The 16,336-nt window shown below is 37.8% G+C and overlaps 1 protein-coding gene across 1 annotated transcript; it reads right to left on the bottom strand.

The window, feature by feature from the left end:
• Window positions 1-192: 192 nt before the first annotated feature.
• LOC116315329 lies at window positions 193-16,127 on the bottom strand. The gene is made up of 26 exons (XM_031733601.2): window positions 15,978-16,127; window positions 14,383-14,464; window positions 14,151-14,280; window positions 13,755-13,922; window positions 13,525-13,662; window positions 12,002-12,153; window positions 11,535-11,638; window positions 10,956-11,148; window positions 10,063-10,191; window positions 9,384-9,527; window positions 9,135-9,270; window positions 8,602-8,752; window positions 7,145-7,281; window positions 6,315-6,426; window positions 5,030-5,093; window positions 4,740-4,943; window positions 4,250-4,395; window positions 4,041-4,159; window positions 3,294-3,415; window positions 3,101-3,198; window positions 2,398-2,534; window positions 1,916-2,040; window positions 1,626-1,771; window positions 1,172-1,274; window positions 940-1,076; window positions 193-793 (listed from the first exon to the last, which is right to left on the bottom strand). Exons 3-26 carry the CDS (start codon window positions 14,278-14,280, stop codon window positions 679-681), a joined length of 3,210 nt encoding a protein of 1,069 aa, XP_031589461.2. The 5' UTR covers window positions 14,383-14,464; window positions 15,978-16,127; the 3' UTR covers window positions 193-678.
• Between the last annotated feature and the right edge of the window lie 209 nt (window positions 16,128-16,336).

Genomic DNA, 16,336 nt, shown 5'->3' with positions numbered 1-16,336 from the left:
CCTGCAGAGAGTAATAACCTCAATCCAAAAATACCCCTGACTTCCTCATGGAGAGAGTTCCTCTCATGCTTTCTTTAAATCCACAAAGATACAGTGCAACTCCTTCATACCTTCTATATAGTGTTCTGTCAACACCCTAAGAATTTAGTCTGAATTTGGAACATTAGTAAGAATAAAAGAATGAGCTAGAAATACCAGAAAATCTGCCATCACTCATTTTAATACTTTATTATATATTCGCAACCACAATAATTGCAATGAACTCTTATTAATCACTTCAAAAACAGAAGATAACCAAGCAATTTGGTCAAATAATGAACAGCACAATCAACTGAACTGAACATGTGTTTATATTAGCGGCTATGCAGCTGAAATTTTTACGATATTTGACTTTCCCATACAGGAAGTCTGGTTTGGCTCTTGTAGAAGAAGTTCTATAAAAGTATGCAATGAACAGTGAATAAAAACTGTATTAAGTGCTCAGAGTCCTTTATAAACAAATTTTCAGAAATGGATAGAAAAACAGACCTGAGACTTCACTAACTTGGTAACTTGTTCAGAACTTGTGTGATAGAAACGCCACACCACCAACAAGCTGAGACAAAAAGAAAAAAAGAAGAAAAAAAGAAACCCCTATAAAAGTCTAGCTAATCTTCAGCCAGTCTGTTCCCTCCACATTCACTGAATTTGGCGAGCTCGATGATCCATCACCATTTTCTTCATGTCCCTGTCCGCCATCATGTCACTCGCTTCAAGCTCGTTTCCTGGGCCAGCCATCGGATCATACCGGTGTCTGGAAGAGAGAGGAGATTCACAACACTAGAACATAATCTGCCTGATCATTTAGTGAAAAGCCAAAAGCAAGTTAAAAAATGCTAATAAAACAGACTGTGAGGCAACTTTTGGAACTTTATGAGGACTTTTAACCCCTGAACTCACTGTTTGAGGTGTTCCTCAATGGCTTTCCTTTCATACACGGTGCCATATACAGTTTTCACAGGATCAACAAACATCTTCTTGGTTAGAGGACAAATCAGATGTTGGGGTATAAACTCTGGCACAGGATCAACCAGTTTCTTTAGAAAGGAAAATAAGTCAAAGTAATGTGATCACAAAAAAACCTTTTACATAAAACAGAAAAATCCCATAAATACTTTGTTCACTCACTCACCTCCTCCATGCTATCCATTGACTTTCCAGCATGTTCCTCCGTGTGCTTTCTGGCTTCTCGTTCGTACGTCTCGCGGCTCGTCAGGAATTCCTCGGCTAAAATGCTTCCAGGAAAAGGTTAATATGCAAATATAAGTATTCATGTCTGGGGTCTGAAATAGCATCTGAAAAAAGTAAGCTCTACAAGAATCACAGAACAATTCAGCAGACTGTTTATCAGTTTAGAGACACATTTCCCTCACAGAGATCATCTAAAACTCACACCTCGGTCTGAACACCAGCTCATCATCCATATCATTAACTTGTATCAAATACTCAAAAACATCTGCAATATAACTAGCTGATTATATTGCAGCAGTTCTGAATGCAAAAAGGGGTCAAATCTGGTCCTAGCAACGTGTAACTAATAAAGTGGCTGTTGAGTGAATACAGGAATAAAGTTGTGCATGTCTCACCTGTCCAGTGGGTCATCAGGCTCAGGGATGATGAGGAGTCCATACACAGCATCAAATATGTCCCTCATGGTGATGTGGGCATTGTAGCTGCGATCAAATATGTTGTGGCAGATGCGGCCGACACTGTTGACATTGCAGTGGTACACCTGCCGCTGTGTTAAGATAAATGCTCGCTACGAGAAACACACACATGCAATCACCACTTTTATATTACCCTAATAACTGGAAACCATTTTAATATGAACACTGTAGATGTCTAAACAGCTTTTGTTTGTATTTTGTCAGGATACACGTGTGACAAAGCGAATGAGGGGAGGCTTCACTGGGTACTCAGGACCAAACTGGCAGTACAGCTCAAACACTCCTTTCTCATATGGTGTGTCAGGAGGTCCTTGCATGAGAATCCTCCAGAATGCTGAAAATCAGAAAACAATCAAACATTGTTGCTATTCAAGGATTTCATCATTTTAATCAAGTTTTAATCACTACAGATCCTAGAAAGTGTTGTTATGCAGCTCCCAACAGTACAATGACTGCAAACACAAATCCCTAATAAGTAATCAAGATGCTGCATTCATTTTTTTCCATTTAATTGTTTGATTAGCATTCAAATCTCCCAATGAATACAGAATAAAGATCTACCACAAAGCAAGAATTCATCAGCTGCATCACAATGAAAACACTGATATTATGGGTCTATAAGGCAGCCCAGATCAAATAAAATACACAGAGCAATACAAACACAGGTCAGGGAAGAGACCACATTACTTACTTAAGTCTGACTCTGATGGATAGACTCTAAAGAAAGGATGAGGGTCACAATGCAGGCACTTGAGCTCCTCCACGATACGTTTGTCCTTCTCCATGAAACGACCATCCTTTGCCTCCTGAATCTTCTTTTTCAGAGCACTGTATTGAATTGAATGCATTTTATATAATGTTTCATAAGGAATGAATGTAATAAAAAAGGACCACAAAAAGTCAAAATTATCACTATTCATATAGGACAAGACTAAGGAGGCATTGAGTCTTAATCAACAAAATATTTTAGACTGTCATGTGAAACTTATGCTCAATGACATGCTTTTTGTCAGGAAGCCTACACACATTTTTAAAAATAAAAACCCAGCTTCCATGGCGCCTGATGCAGTACCTGTCCTGTTGGGCGGTGCTTCAACTGGGTGCCAGAACCTTGTAAAAATAAGATTTTGCAGTAATCTATAACTACACTGGAAAAAAAAGTAGTTGCATGAAAATTGACATTTACTGATGTCTTACAAGTGGAAACAGACTACTTTTTGTCTTGAGCTATGACTAAGTTGAATCTCTTCATATTTTGGACAGCTGAACAAAACTATATTGGACAGATAAAACATGCAGACAGAGTAAATTGTTTCATTAACAGCTGAAGAAACTCATTTTCTTTGATCAGCTGTGTTCTTAGCTTCTACAGGATGGGCGTTTCTGCCGCTCACCTTTCTGTCACAGTCACTTTGCTGTTTATCTGGCTTGGCAAGGATGTCTCTGGATATGAATCATAGCCCAGAGCAGCAAACATGCTTGTAAGTATTCCCTATAAAACATGAAAAAAAATATAATAAACATATGACGGCATGTAAGAAGTTAAAGAGTGATTAGATTTCCTTTTGAAGCAGACTATAAACCGACCTCAGTGATGGAAGAAGGGTCAAGTTTTTTCTTGGGCTTCCTCTGCTCCAGAGACAGAACTGTTTCGATCTCAAAGAGTTTCAGACCGTCTTTGACTGTCTGTGGTTTGAAACAGCAGCCACCTGTAAATGGGTTTGAAATATCAAAAAACAAAAAAAAAAAAAAAGAAAGAAAAAAATAATTATTAAAACACAAGTCACTGTTTGGCCCTTTTTGGCATCAATTTTTTTTTCAACTTTATTATGTTTACATAAGTCAGAGTTTAGGACGACACTGTATATACAGATACATGTATTTACAGAAAATAATGACAAATTCCAGAAATACTGCAGAGACTAAGTTAATGTCTCATGTTCAGTTAACTAATTATAGAACTAAAGCACAGAAAGAAAAAAACAAAAAAAACAAAAACCTGAAAGCAGTTGAGATGAAATCACAAAGGTCCAATAAAATGGGCCAAAAGTTGATTCCATGTGTGCCCGTTTACAGGTTTGCTTTCTGTGATTCCAGTTCTAAACAGCTGCAGGTTCCCATTAACAATTTCACTGTTTTCCTAAAGTCAGGCTGTGTCCAGCTATTACGCAGATAGCAAACAGTTCACAACGTCCAAGCCTGCAGATGGTACACTGGTTAAAGAATGCATCCAGATTGCAGCTTTTACATTAATTTAAAGAAAGGATGATTTTTTTTTACTTTTAGGGGCAGAGACTTGTGCATTATTTTATACATATATATATATAGTTTTACCTGTTGCATTGCTGATTCCATGGAGCATGGTGTTTTCCACATTTCCAAGAAGGATTGAATCCACAGTGACGTTTGATTTCAGCAGCTTGGCTGTCACAGCAGCTGGGTCCATAAAGGACCTATGGCAAGATGAAAACAGTCAGCTGCTGCCCCAGAAAAACATAATTGATGGGTGATCAAAGGCAACTTAAGCAGAGAGGGAAACTTACCCAGAATCATTGCCATCAGTGAGGCACAGGATGCGGAGTCTACAATCTGGGAAGCTCGCCTTGACCTTTTCCAGCTCTGAAGCTCCACGTCGTAGCGCGTCGTACAGCAGAGTACATCCGCTCGCCTCAAGGTTACGTGTGTGGACCTAAAAAACAGAAGAACCCCAAAAAGGCGACAAGGAAAAAATTTATATTAGCACCACCGACCAAGTTGTTTATTTACAGCATGTTTATTTATTTACTGGAAAATGGGGGGAAAAGTTGCCAGGCTGACCCAAGTTAAATTTTTATTTTCTAGCTTTATTCTATCAAAACTTCGAGTTACTGATCAGGTATCTTAAAACTCAGTTATTTCTGAGTATGCCAAAATTTCCTCACACATAATACCACCTCACAATTTTTACATATAGAGGGCAATAAAATTCTTCTTGAGTGGAGGTAACAAACTTCCAGAGGAAAGCCTTCCATCCTCAGAATGTTTTGCAATCACCTTGAACTTCTCCAGATTTTCTGTGAATGTGTGGAGCATTTTCACCATGGAGTCAAACTTTACAAGACCAATGACGTGATAGAAATCATACGCCATGCTCCTCGTGGCAAAGTTGTCAAAGAGCTCTTTGACAGCGTTGATTTTCTTTATTTCTGCATTTTCGTAGCACTCCTCTTCCATCGAGGAGCTTGTATCGATCAGTACCTAAAGTAATAAAGTCAGGAAGAGGAACTGTTTAGCAAATGTTTTGATTCAATTCCTTTACAACAAAAAATTTTCCCAGATCTCACCAGTATTGCCTCATTTGGAGTTCTGGTTGTAACAAATGACTGGTCGTCTCTGTGGTCGCCAGTGCTGTATTAAAAAAACCCCAAAACACACAATCTTTATAGCTTTACACAGTTAACACAAAACAAGCATCACATACTCTGTGAATTTCCTGTTATTGGGTGGGTAGATTGTGCCTTTAATGCAGATCAAGATCCACAATTCAATTCAATTCAATTGAATTTTATTATATAGTACCAAATCACAACAACAGTAGGTGTTTAAGGTGTTGTGAGATAAAGAAAAAAGGATCAAACAAGCCCCTATGAGCAAACACTTAGTGACAGTGGGTGTACACAACCGTGTGAAAAGAGGCAAGTGAAGAAGAAACTTGAGGTTACTCTATTCTGTAACCCCCAATCTCTGATAACATGAGTGAGGTGTCTCACTATGGGGAACGCTCTCTCAGCGGTGTCCTCAGAAGGGGGGTTTGGCCCAGGAAACAAACATATAGGTACAAAAGCCCTAACTGGACAGAGAGCATGTAGACGCTCCTGTTCAGGGGAGGAGAAAGGAGGAGGGCAAAAAGGGCAAAAAGCTTCCAGCTCCAATGGGGTGCATTGTGCCCCAAAATCCTTTTCTCCAAAGGCCAGATTTGGCCTGAGTGTGACCCTAGAGTTATCCCTCTATCCCAGGGGCAAATTCTGGGCAGCGGTTTGCAGCCTGCTATGGTGTAGCTATGGTGAGCTAGTATGACCTAGCTAGTGTGGTGGCTAGCACTTGTGCTACTTGGCTTGGATGACCGTGTGTAGCAAAGACAGTTACCTTGGTCAGCTAGCTGTTGTGCTGGGTGCGTGGTGGCAGCTAACACACTCTCTAACCTGGCTCTGTGGTGAAAAGTAGGCGACTGGAAACGCGAGCCGTGCTAGCACCCGGTGACCAAGGTGTTAGCTTGCTCGCGTGGACAGTTAAGCTAGCACTCACGTTCACAGTCAGGAGAGATGAGGTTTCTAAAAGGGAGAAGAGGAAATTGAATGACGGGTGATGCTGCGTCACACCCTTTTATAGGGAGGAGGGTGGCCCCTCCCTGACGCAAGTGTCACGACTGCCAGCCAATGCTGGCTGAAGTAATGACATAGAGGCTTCTGAGGACAACGCTGAGAGATTGTTTTCCATTAGTGAGACACCAATACGAATGTTTGAAATAGAACTCTCAGTTTATCATAGAAGCCCCCAGCAGTCTGCATGTATTAAAGTATATATTATATTCATTAGTTTACTCCACTTTGTTTTGATTTAGGTACTCACTTGGCTGCTAGCAAGTTTAAATCCATCGTTTTTACTTCTCCATCCAGACAATCGCGCACATCGATCATATCAGCTGTTCTTTTGCTTTTATGCAAATAAATGCCCAGATTATCTGACAGAGAAATGTGAAAATAAAGCAAACATTAATAATAATAATAATAATAATAATAATAATAATAATAATAATAATAATAATAATAATAATAATGGATTGCATTTATATAGCGCTTTTCGAGACCCTCAAAGCGCTTTACAATTGCACTATTCACTCTCACATTCACACACTGGTGGAGGCAAGCTACAGTTGTAGCCACAGCTCCCCTGGGGCAGACTGACAGAAGCGAGGATGCCATATCGCGCCATCGGCCCCTGTGGCCATCACCAGTAGGCGTTAGGTGAAGTGTCTTGCCCAAGCACACAACGACCAAGACAGACAGAGCAGGGGATCAAACCGGTAACAAGATGAGCTTCCCAACCCCCTGAACCATGGTCGCCCCATTAAGTTAAGTATAACGCCTCTCAACACACATGATAAACAAAACTTGATGTCAGAGGTGAAAGGCAAAGTAAGGGAACTGGTGGAAATTCCTTTTCCACTTAATTTAAAGTGATTAACAGTACTACTGTAACAGGAGCAACAGTAGAGGCATTCTAAGCAAAGGTGGAACATACTCCTCCATTTAGACTTAGACTGCTGCAAAATGAACACATCTGTGGCCTAAAACCTGACAAGTCAGTGGCATCTGCTGTATGACACAAGTGTTTGTAAGGTATAAACGTGATGATTCACTGAAAGATGTGAATATTTAGCCTGGAATAGTGTGAAATACCTTCACTGAGTAGAACAAGGCAACTCTGATAATGTCCCAGATCCTTCAGATGTAGAGGCGGGGTCACATTAAGGCGAGGGAAAGACTTCAAACGTTCCACCATGCTGCCAAAAGTCCACTGAATATTCACCTGAAAGCTGTTTCATTCAATGAATTAGTCAAAAACAAACAAACAAACAAACAAACAAACAAAAAAACCCTCTGATTTAAAACAAGTCATTATTCAGCCTGTTTACACTGGCTTTGAGACAATCCTAGACACCAGCTTAACATGTGTAATTAATAAATAATAATAATTAATAATAAAAGCAACTAACTCAAAACCATGTTTTAACCTCAACTGCTTGCATATTATATTTCAGTGTAGACTAGACACTGTTCATCTATAAGAGCTGTTGCCACTGATTTTCAGTTCAGTTCTTGAGTAATTTGGCATACATTTTTTTCTTTCCCTTCATTAAGAACAGCTTCTTGACAGCCAACCTTCCACTGAGACCACTTCTGATGAGGATTCAGTGAACAGTTTATGGATCAACTCAAGTGCCGACTCAAGTCCTGTGTCAGGTCTTTGCTGGATTTTTTTTTAAATACTTCTTAAGGACATGACATGTGCTGAAGACATTTTTTTAGGCCTTTAATTTCCTTTTTTGTCCTCCATTTGTTCAATTTCCTCAAATTCTTTAAGGACACACTGCATACCATGTTGAGACACACCAAGAGTTCAGTTATTGTGTCTTTGGCAGTTACCTTTTTTGTGCAAAAATACTATTTTATGCATGTCAAACTGTGTCATCTTTGGAATATTTTACACATTTCACTACAGAAATGGGAACAAATGAAATGCTTTTATGACAAGCTGCTAGCAATAAATTACCTAAAGATACAATTTAACTTTTATTTTTTTTATTTGTATTTGTTTTTTGCTAGAGTGTGTATTATGTGTAGGCACAAAGCTGAATTATCCACTGAGTTAGGCGTTGTTTTATGCTTCAAAAATGCATAGATAGGTGCTAAATGGCTTAACAAAAAATACCATTCTTCTGAAAAGTGTGATGTACAAGGACTGAACTGAAAATGAGTGAAAATGTCCAACGAAAACATCTGAAAGACCTTTCGAAATCCTGGAGAACTGTTGCTTTAGTCCACTTAAATAAAATTAGAAGAAAGTCTGGCTCCTTGGATGCAAAATATGAAGAAATAAGTGGTGGTTTAAGACTTCTGGACAATACTGTATTACTAAGAAATCATGAATGAATAATCAAGAATTCATAATAAATTGAATGGTATTGAATTTACATCCATTTAAAAACCACCAGCAGACCAAGCATGTACTTTAAACCAAATGAAGTATATAATTTGTCACTGTTCAGCTGTGCATAGGTTTATCATCTATACTAACAGAAAATAAAGAAAATCTGCTTTAGTAGCGTTGAAAGAAATAACTCAGTGACACATACTTCTGACCAGATGTCTTGTCGTGGTGAGTCCAGAGAGGATACGTTCGGACAAATCGAGGAATGCTGAGCAGGATTTTCTCAACGTCAGTGGCTCTCTGTAGTGAGAATTCTTGCAAAGGCTCTTTGGTGCAATTTGGAATTTTCTCTCCATCTAAACAAAATAAAAAGAAGCCAGAAACACATAATTCACCACCATAATGCAATTTATTAAAAATTCTAACAAAATATCATTTTTGCATCTGGTTATGCAGGAATGCTTGTGCACAAGATTTCGTTTTAAAATAATTTAAATTTTAATAATAATACATAACTATCACTGCACCTGACTGAAGGAGGATCTACCTTTAAAGGCTCTGATTATGGATGCTTTATACTGTCAAATCCGGTTATTTATTTATTTTTTGAATTTGCAAAGTAATTAGTAAACTAGCATTACAGCAAATACAATCTCAACAATTAAAACAACTGCATTTATTAAGCCACATTAAAACCTTTAAACTTTATAGTTTAAACTCTTTCAGTGCATTTTGAACCTTTGATTTTCTGAAGGACGTACGCCCTTTCAAAGACATCTGGTACTCCAGGTACTCTGACAGGTTCGCAGAAATGGTCACCATCTTTGGACACGAGAGAGATGGGAGCATAGACTTCATGGTTTGATGCTTGTTTCTGTCAAAACAGAGCCAAGTATGATACATTTAAACTACAGAGATAATATCTATACATAATACTAACACCAATACTAAAGACCAGCTTCTGTTCAAAATTAAACTCAGTTATACCTTAATTTTTGAAAGGAGATGTGCCCAGCAGTACAATGAATTCTCAAAGACATCCTGGTCCTCTATGACTTTTTTCCCTCGCTGTGTTGCTTGCTGGGGCAATAACTCCCTGAAGAGCATGTATAAGCCCTCAACAACTGCAATCTGCAAGAAATGATTCAGTACACGACAAAATTTTCATGCAAATTAAGCAGCGAGTAAATCACAGTTATATATTGTACAAGCGATGAGCCTTTTACGCGCTTCCTGCATGAGTAAAATCAATCAAGATGGCTTTAGACACACATACATGGAAACAGGCATGTCATATCTCTACATTCAGGAATACTGTGACACTTCAGATGGTTTCAATCACAAGTTACCATCATGACAATATCATTTTAAATAAACAAATTAAATAAGATTACAATATATTCAAAATGTTGCATGTTTTACAGCCTAAATCACCACATAGCAGGTGCGAGGTGGCCTGCAAAGAGCTGCCGTGTTAAAATCAGCGGACAAAACATGCAAAAAGTCACATAAAAGTCTGATGCCAGATTTGTTGGAGGATAGTGAGGCCAGTGGTGCAAAGACTTAAAACTGCAGCAGTATGTCAGCTGTTCTCTATTTATGAAGAAAATAGTAAAGACTGAAGTCTAAAACTGTAACAAGTCTTACACAACCTCATACTTTTTACCTTCTGGTTCCTGGTCATCCTTTCATTCCTGCAGAGTAACTGATGCAAACTTTGGGCGAGGGGGTTACATCCCGTCAATTTTCGTATGTAAGCTATCAGTTTGTTCCGGATTATTTCAGAATGGTCTCTCTACAAGGAAATACACAGAAATATTTGAAAACATGGTTAATGCCACTCAGAAAAATTAAACACAATGGGCTAAATGAATGAACCACATTTCTGTTTAGTTTGTGAACACAGGTCATCAAAGTGCACAGTAAAGAACCCACATAGTTTATTTCTCCAGGGTTAATATTGGATCCTTTAGGACAGTGGTTCTCAAACTTTTCAAAGTGAGCGCCACCTCATAAAATTGAAGTATCACCCTTATGACCGAAGTACAGTAGTATAGGCCTATTTAACACCATATACAGTTTACACAAGACAATTTTATTTCTTATATGAATGTTACTTATTTTAACTGTCACAAACAGGATGAGTAAAGTGATAATAATAACAACTGTATTGCATTTATATTATATTCCTCCATAAAAGCAATGCTGAAGAGCCTATATGCAATTTTGAAGTTAAATTGCTGTCCTGCAGCAACCTAATCACTATTTGTGGAGGGATTTCTGAGGTTCACCAATGGCTGGACTCTGAATGTAAAGACTTCATGTAAATTTCTGTGTGCATTTATCTTATCGGTTGTCTCGGGTGTAGCTGCATGTTTTTCATTAGATAAGCTAGCAGTTAACAAAAACAAAAAAACAAAAAACAAAAAACAAAAAACAAAAAAAAGACTATAACCATGCTTGAAGACAGGCTAGGCATGAATAAATAAAGTTCAAGTTCATAGGATAGCAAGCCAATGGGACAATATGGGACAGTGTGTTAAATATAAAACAGCTTACCCCAACAGCATAAAGAGAAGACAGGAACACACTGATTCCTTTCTGGCTTTGTTGGACTGAAGGCACGACATCATTGATGTAGAAAGTTTCATCAAGGGGAGTCTCTTCAGTAAAAGAGGACAGAGCGAAGGCAACAGTTGACCCTTCAGAGATTCCACACTTTTGGAGTGTCTTAGCATCAGAATGAATACCTCTAAATAAAACAGGGACACCAGAGAACAGAAGCACTCATCAATGCTAAGATTTTAAGCGTGTGAATGTGGAGGTGGGTAACAAGTTACAAAAATACTGGTGTCTACCAATGTTACTCTTGGTTTTCTAGTAAATGACTGAAAATCCTAGATGACTTGCTTGTTGCAATTAAGAGAAAACTTGACCTCTGACCTTGACCTTGAAGTTGAGGTCTTTTAGTAGATCTACCTATGGTATGACTTTCAATGTCCTACATCGCTTCATTCTCAAGTTATTGTATTCACAAACCAGGTTGTCCCCGCTCGCCCGCCCAGCGAGGTGATGACAACACTATTTCAGCCTTTTACGGCTGATGGGTAAAAAACACTTTTTTGTGAGGAAGTTTACCTGGGATGGAGGACATGTGCTGGTATTCCACTTGCATTTGACAGGATCACTTTTAGAGTTGCGATTGTGTCAGTGTCCAAATTCACCATAATCTCAAAGTTTCCCTTAACAGGTAAAGAAAAATATGTTTAAGTTACATTATGACTTTACATACATGTTAAAAATGGAGGCTGACATTTACAACAATAAACTATACATTAATAAAAATAATTGATTCACTTGTATTTCATTCTTCTCTCTTCAACCCAGTGACTGTTTATTAAGGTATATTTTTCCGTCATTTTTAAAATGGAGAAACTCAGATGCTACTTGGAACCACTTTGTTTGAACAAAATAAAAGAGTTCAGAAATCATTACTGGCTATTTTATTCCTCACAAACATATAATATGAAATTTGACTGGCCAGTTTCATTTGCTAGCAGTTCCCAGCATCCTCATTTGAGCAGCATACTGTTTTTAAAACGTACCTTGAGCATGATGTGGCATTGAATGACATCTGTCCCAGAGGGCTTCCCAGACTCTTGTCTTGGCATTTGTGGAGCCTGTGTCAAGTTTTCTTTTGGCGTAAATATGGCATAAATTACAGCTCCATTTTCAATGTGTCTGTCGCTCAAAGACCCTCGAGAAGAAGACAATAAAATGAATAACTGTGCCAGACCTACAGTTAACACAAATAATTACAGGTTATTTAAAAAAATAAAAACATAAATAAAAGTGTTATTCCCATCTATATGTATTAAAGTGCAATCATCTCATATGATCATGATCATTTTAGAAACTCCTGGTGCTCACCACCTGTCTTAAAACTATTCATCCAAGATTGTAAATGAACTCTCCCAATATTTCATGCAATTAAAAGTTTTACCCTAAAAGCTGCTTTTATTTTGATAATACACAAGATTTGTTTCCTACTAATCCTGTTTCAATAATACATTTAATTTAATACATTTAACTTTTCTTACCTAGAAACAGACTACAGAGTGAAAACAAGATTTGCAGGCAACAAATTCAAACTGCAATGGTGTCAGAATTCTAATGCCACCCTGTAATTCTTATTTACATAATTAAATAGTTAAAGCAAAAAGCTTGCCTATTACCTGTTTAAGTATAGAGCACTTGGCTATGAAATCAGACACAGTCAGTAGTTCTCTTTAAAATAAATTATGATCCATCACTCTGTAAAACAGTGGTTGTTTCTCATTTATCCACATGCTTTATAACATGTTTTCCCCCCCACATTATTTAGTACTGATATTAATTTGCATGACTGGAAAAATGTAGTGTAAAATGTATGTAAAAACATTGCTAATTGAGGTCTATGTGTAACCACAGCTGATTTCTTTATAGCTTGTAATGCAGTTTCAAGCTTAGTTTCCAGTCTTCCTGAAATATTGATGGCTGGTAGCTTTAGAAAACCTTCATTTTCATACTTTTGCAGTGTTTGTAGGGGTTTGGTTTTAAACTAACATTATAAGACAAACACTATGATTAAAGGGTGATAGCAGTATTGTTTGTCTACTTTTAGTTGTTACAAAACAATTTTGGTACTTTTCACTTTTATACCAATATATTCCTTCACCTAAAGCCAGCTTTTCTTGCTAACTTCGAGTGTTCATCTGTTTGGATCACAAGGAAACGCAGATAATTTGCTAATTTCTGATGGCCTGGCAAGATTACTTAAAAGGCAGACTTGAGACTAACTTGATTCATCCTAAATATAGTTTGTTATTTTTGGACAAGCACACTTTTAAGCACCTGAAAATAAGTGTGTATAAAAGTGGCTACAATTCCTTAAAAGTTTCTGCAGTACTTTTTTTTTTAATCCCTTGAGCCCCAGATGAAAGTCTGGACTCATAATAATCACGTAAATATAACAAACATGTTTTGGTACATGGTGAAAATTGACTTAAAAAAACAAACAAACAAAAAAAAAGGGTCCAAAACCTAAACAGACCTAACAGAATCATTTACTGCTCCACTGCTGACTCACATGTGTTGAAGAAGGGATCATCTGTCAAGGGCATCCCATCTGCTGTGTAGAGACAAACCCCTTTGGTGTTTCCAACATTTTCAAGGTGACAGATCCTCAACATTATGTCTTCAATTGTGTTTTGTGCCGGATCCATATCTGTAGCATTCAAATATTAAACATTTCACCTCCATGCCCATATGTAATAATGCCAAAGGGATGATAGCTTTTAAAAGATGTGTTCCTGTTACCTGAAATAACCTTTGGTTTAGGACATTTGGGGTATGTGTACTGAAGACTGAACGACTTCCCTGACTTTTGCACCGGTCTGCCAGTTAAGACTTGGCATTCTGGAGCTTGGAGACTTTGAATGAAGTCTTTCATGTTTGCAAAACGATTCTTTTCCACATGACTTAAACCTGGAAAAGAGACAAAATAAATTCAGCTTTACCTTTAAGTTTACTTAAAGGTTCATGTCTCGATGCATGCTAAATCATCCAGGTAAGTAAATCCCAAAAGGTTGATTCTATTCATCTGCTTTTACATAAGTGTGCTGCTTTATTTTTGTTAACATGTTTGTTTTTTAGTTTTTTGAGTAATGAAAAAGCTAAACTGAAAATCCTAGCTTTGCTTTTGAGCACTCTTACCAATGCTGTTTAAATCGTCTTCCGTCACACTATCCAGGAAATCTCTTTCATCTTTAACACCCATCTGAATAAACTGGTTGAAGTACGACTCCAGTCTGTGCTGCTCAAGTAGGTTGAAGATTGCACCCATCTACACAAAGACCAGTAGATTATAATATAATATATAATATAAGTGCATTGCAGAGTGGTCTTAAGTAATTCTTGAAGTTAAAAAAAGAGAAGGAAATCTTACCTTGACCCAACTCCAAAGACCACGAAGAACAGTTGTGCAGTCCTAGTTGTAGTTGGAGGAGGGGTCTTTGTGAAAGTGAAACCTAAGGAAACGAAACCAAGGAGGTGGGATGTCTCTAGTGAGCAGTGGAGAAATAGTTATTGTATTCGACACTTTATTGAACTATACAGAGCATGGATTTCAGAAGAGTGGGGGGAAATAGAGGAGTTTCAAAATTTCCTGTATGCTGAATAAAAAACAAACAAACACTGACGACCCCAGGTTTGGTGGGATTGTTGATAAGACCTTTCTTTTTAAGAAGTTCAAGATGACTGACCTCAGCATGTGCCCTGCAAAGATCCTTCCTATCTTGGTTGATAACACTGAAAATTTGAATATATTTTATGAAGGAGAGGTAATCTACAATTTTGAAACTGCATTTGACAGAGCATGACTGAAGTACATAATTAACAGTTATAAATGATTGTCTAATGTTCGAGTTTCTTCCTTAGGCTATTTCTTTATGTTCACATTTCCTTATTCCTTCATTTTTTCATATATTTCCTAATGCCATTCTTAATGACTTTATATTGGTATTTATATATGTGGAAAAGGTCAGTCTAAAACAGGATTAGTCTGCAGGGGCAAGCCTTTTATGTATTTCATTATTTATTGAGTGCATTGACTTCTACTGCAAATACATAGTTTCTTTTAAACCTATTCTGTACAAATGTCTTGAGTCACTCGTCATTTTTTCTATTTCATATTTTTACAGGACAATAAGAAATAGGTGCAACAATTTATTGACACATGCAAAGATGGGAGTACAGTATATAAAGCAAAAAACAGAGAGCGTCCATCTCTAAAGAGTTTGAAATTCCAGATTTGGGACGACCACCTTTATTCTTCAACACAGCCTGACCTCTCTTAGACAAGCTTTCTTCTCATTTCTTTATATAGCCTTCAGGAATAGTTCACCAGGCTTCTTGAAGGACATTCAAAGTTCTTCTTTGGATCTTGGCTACCTATTATTCTGATCTGTTAAGCTGATCTCATGCTGATTCAATAATGTTGAAGTCTGGACTGTGGGGAGGCCAATCCATGACTGATAGTGTCCAATTGTTCATATCGTGATGTTTTTACTGCACTGACTGTGTTTGGGATCACTGTCGTATTAATAAACAAAGTCACTGGTGACCAGATGCTTTTCAGATGTCCTCTTGAGCACCAGCGCCCCTCGTATGCAACCCTCAAAGACTTTAAGTCTTTTATGTAAATATCTACATGTGTGGGAGCCACAGAAACCTTAGAACCCCAGCTAAATGCTCATGCAAACCATTTCTACAACCACCAAACACAGCGAAAACAAGCGAGGGTTAAACTAGCAGTTATGTCATTGAGCAAAAGTCCGCTAAACACACAACCGTGCCACGAATTCTCCCGACTTTTTGTAAAAGGGAAAACAAAGCCTGGTTAGCTAGCTGTTCGCACTGATTCCAAAACATTAAGTTTCACCACGCTGACCAAAATTCACTGAACCAGCCGCAAAAGAAGACCACAAAAACGCAAGCTTCCCATATACGCTGTCCTCTTGAGCACCAGAGAAATTCGCTTACCGGACCGGTTTCCTTTGCTGTTTTTCACCGGTAGCCGACAGCTGCTGTAGCTCCTGATAGTGGCGGAGCTAACACGAGCTACTTCCATCATCCGCCATTTTAGGCGTAGTTATAGGGCCACGTGGGGTTTTGGCCTTGCAACTTCTGATTGGTGGAACCCCCCCTGCATGTGAACGTGTGGTTAATTCTACAAAAATATTAAAAAACAAAATAAAAAAACCAACAACAACCATTTTCGGCATGTAAATGAAATTAAATAATTTTTGGAATTTAATAGCTAAAAAAAATCATCTCAGATATTGTGTCCAAAGTCTGCCAAAATTGTACAAACTGCACAATGCCTGGACATTTATTTATTA

This window comes from Oreochromis aureus, linkage group 18, assembly GCF_013358895.1.
Source record: "Oreochromis aureus strain Israel breed Guangdong linkage group 18, ZZ_aureus, whole genome shotgun sequence".
NCBI classification, from domain to species: Eukaryota; Metazoa; Chordata; class Actinopteri; order Cichliformes; family Cichlidae; genus Oreochromis; species Oreochromis aureus.
This window is presented reverse-complemented; position numbering and strand designations above follow the sequence as displayed.

Bases quoted from the DNA above. Each gene is read 5' to 3' on its own strand.
- LOC116315329 (XM_031733601.2), bottom strand. From the start codon at position 14,280: ATGGGTGCAATCTTCAACCTACTTGAGCAGCACAGACTGGAGTCGTAC. The intron at 3,416-4,040 runs GTAAAACTATAT...ACCCATTTACAG, and splicing joins TGGAATCAGCAATGCAACAG to GTGGCTGCTGTTTCAAACCA. The intron at 2,041-2,397 runs GTAAGTAATGTG...TCTGATTTTCAG, and splicing joins TCCATCAGAGTCAGACTTAA to CATTCTGGAGGATTCTCATG.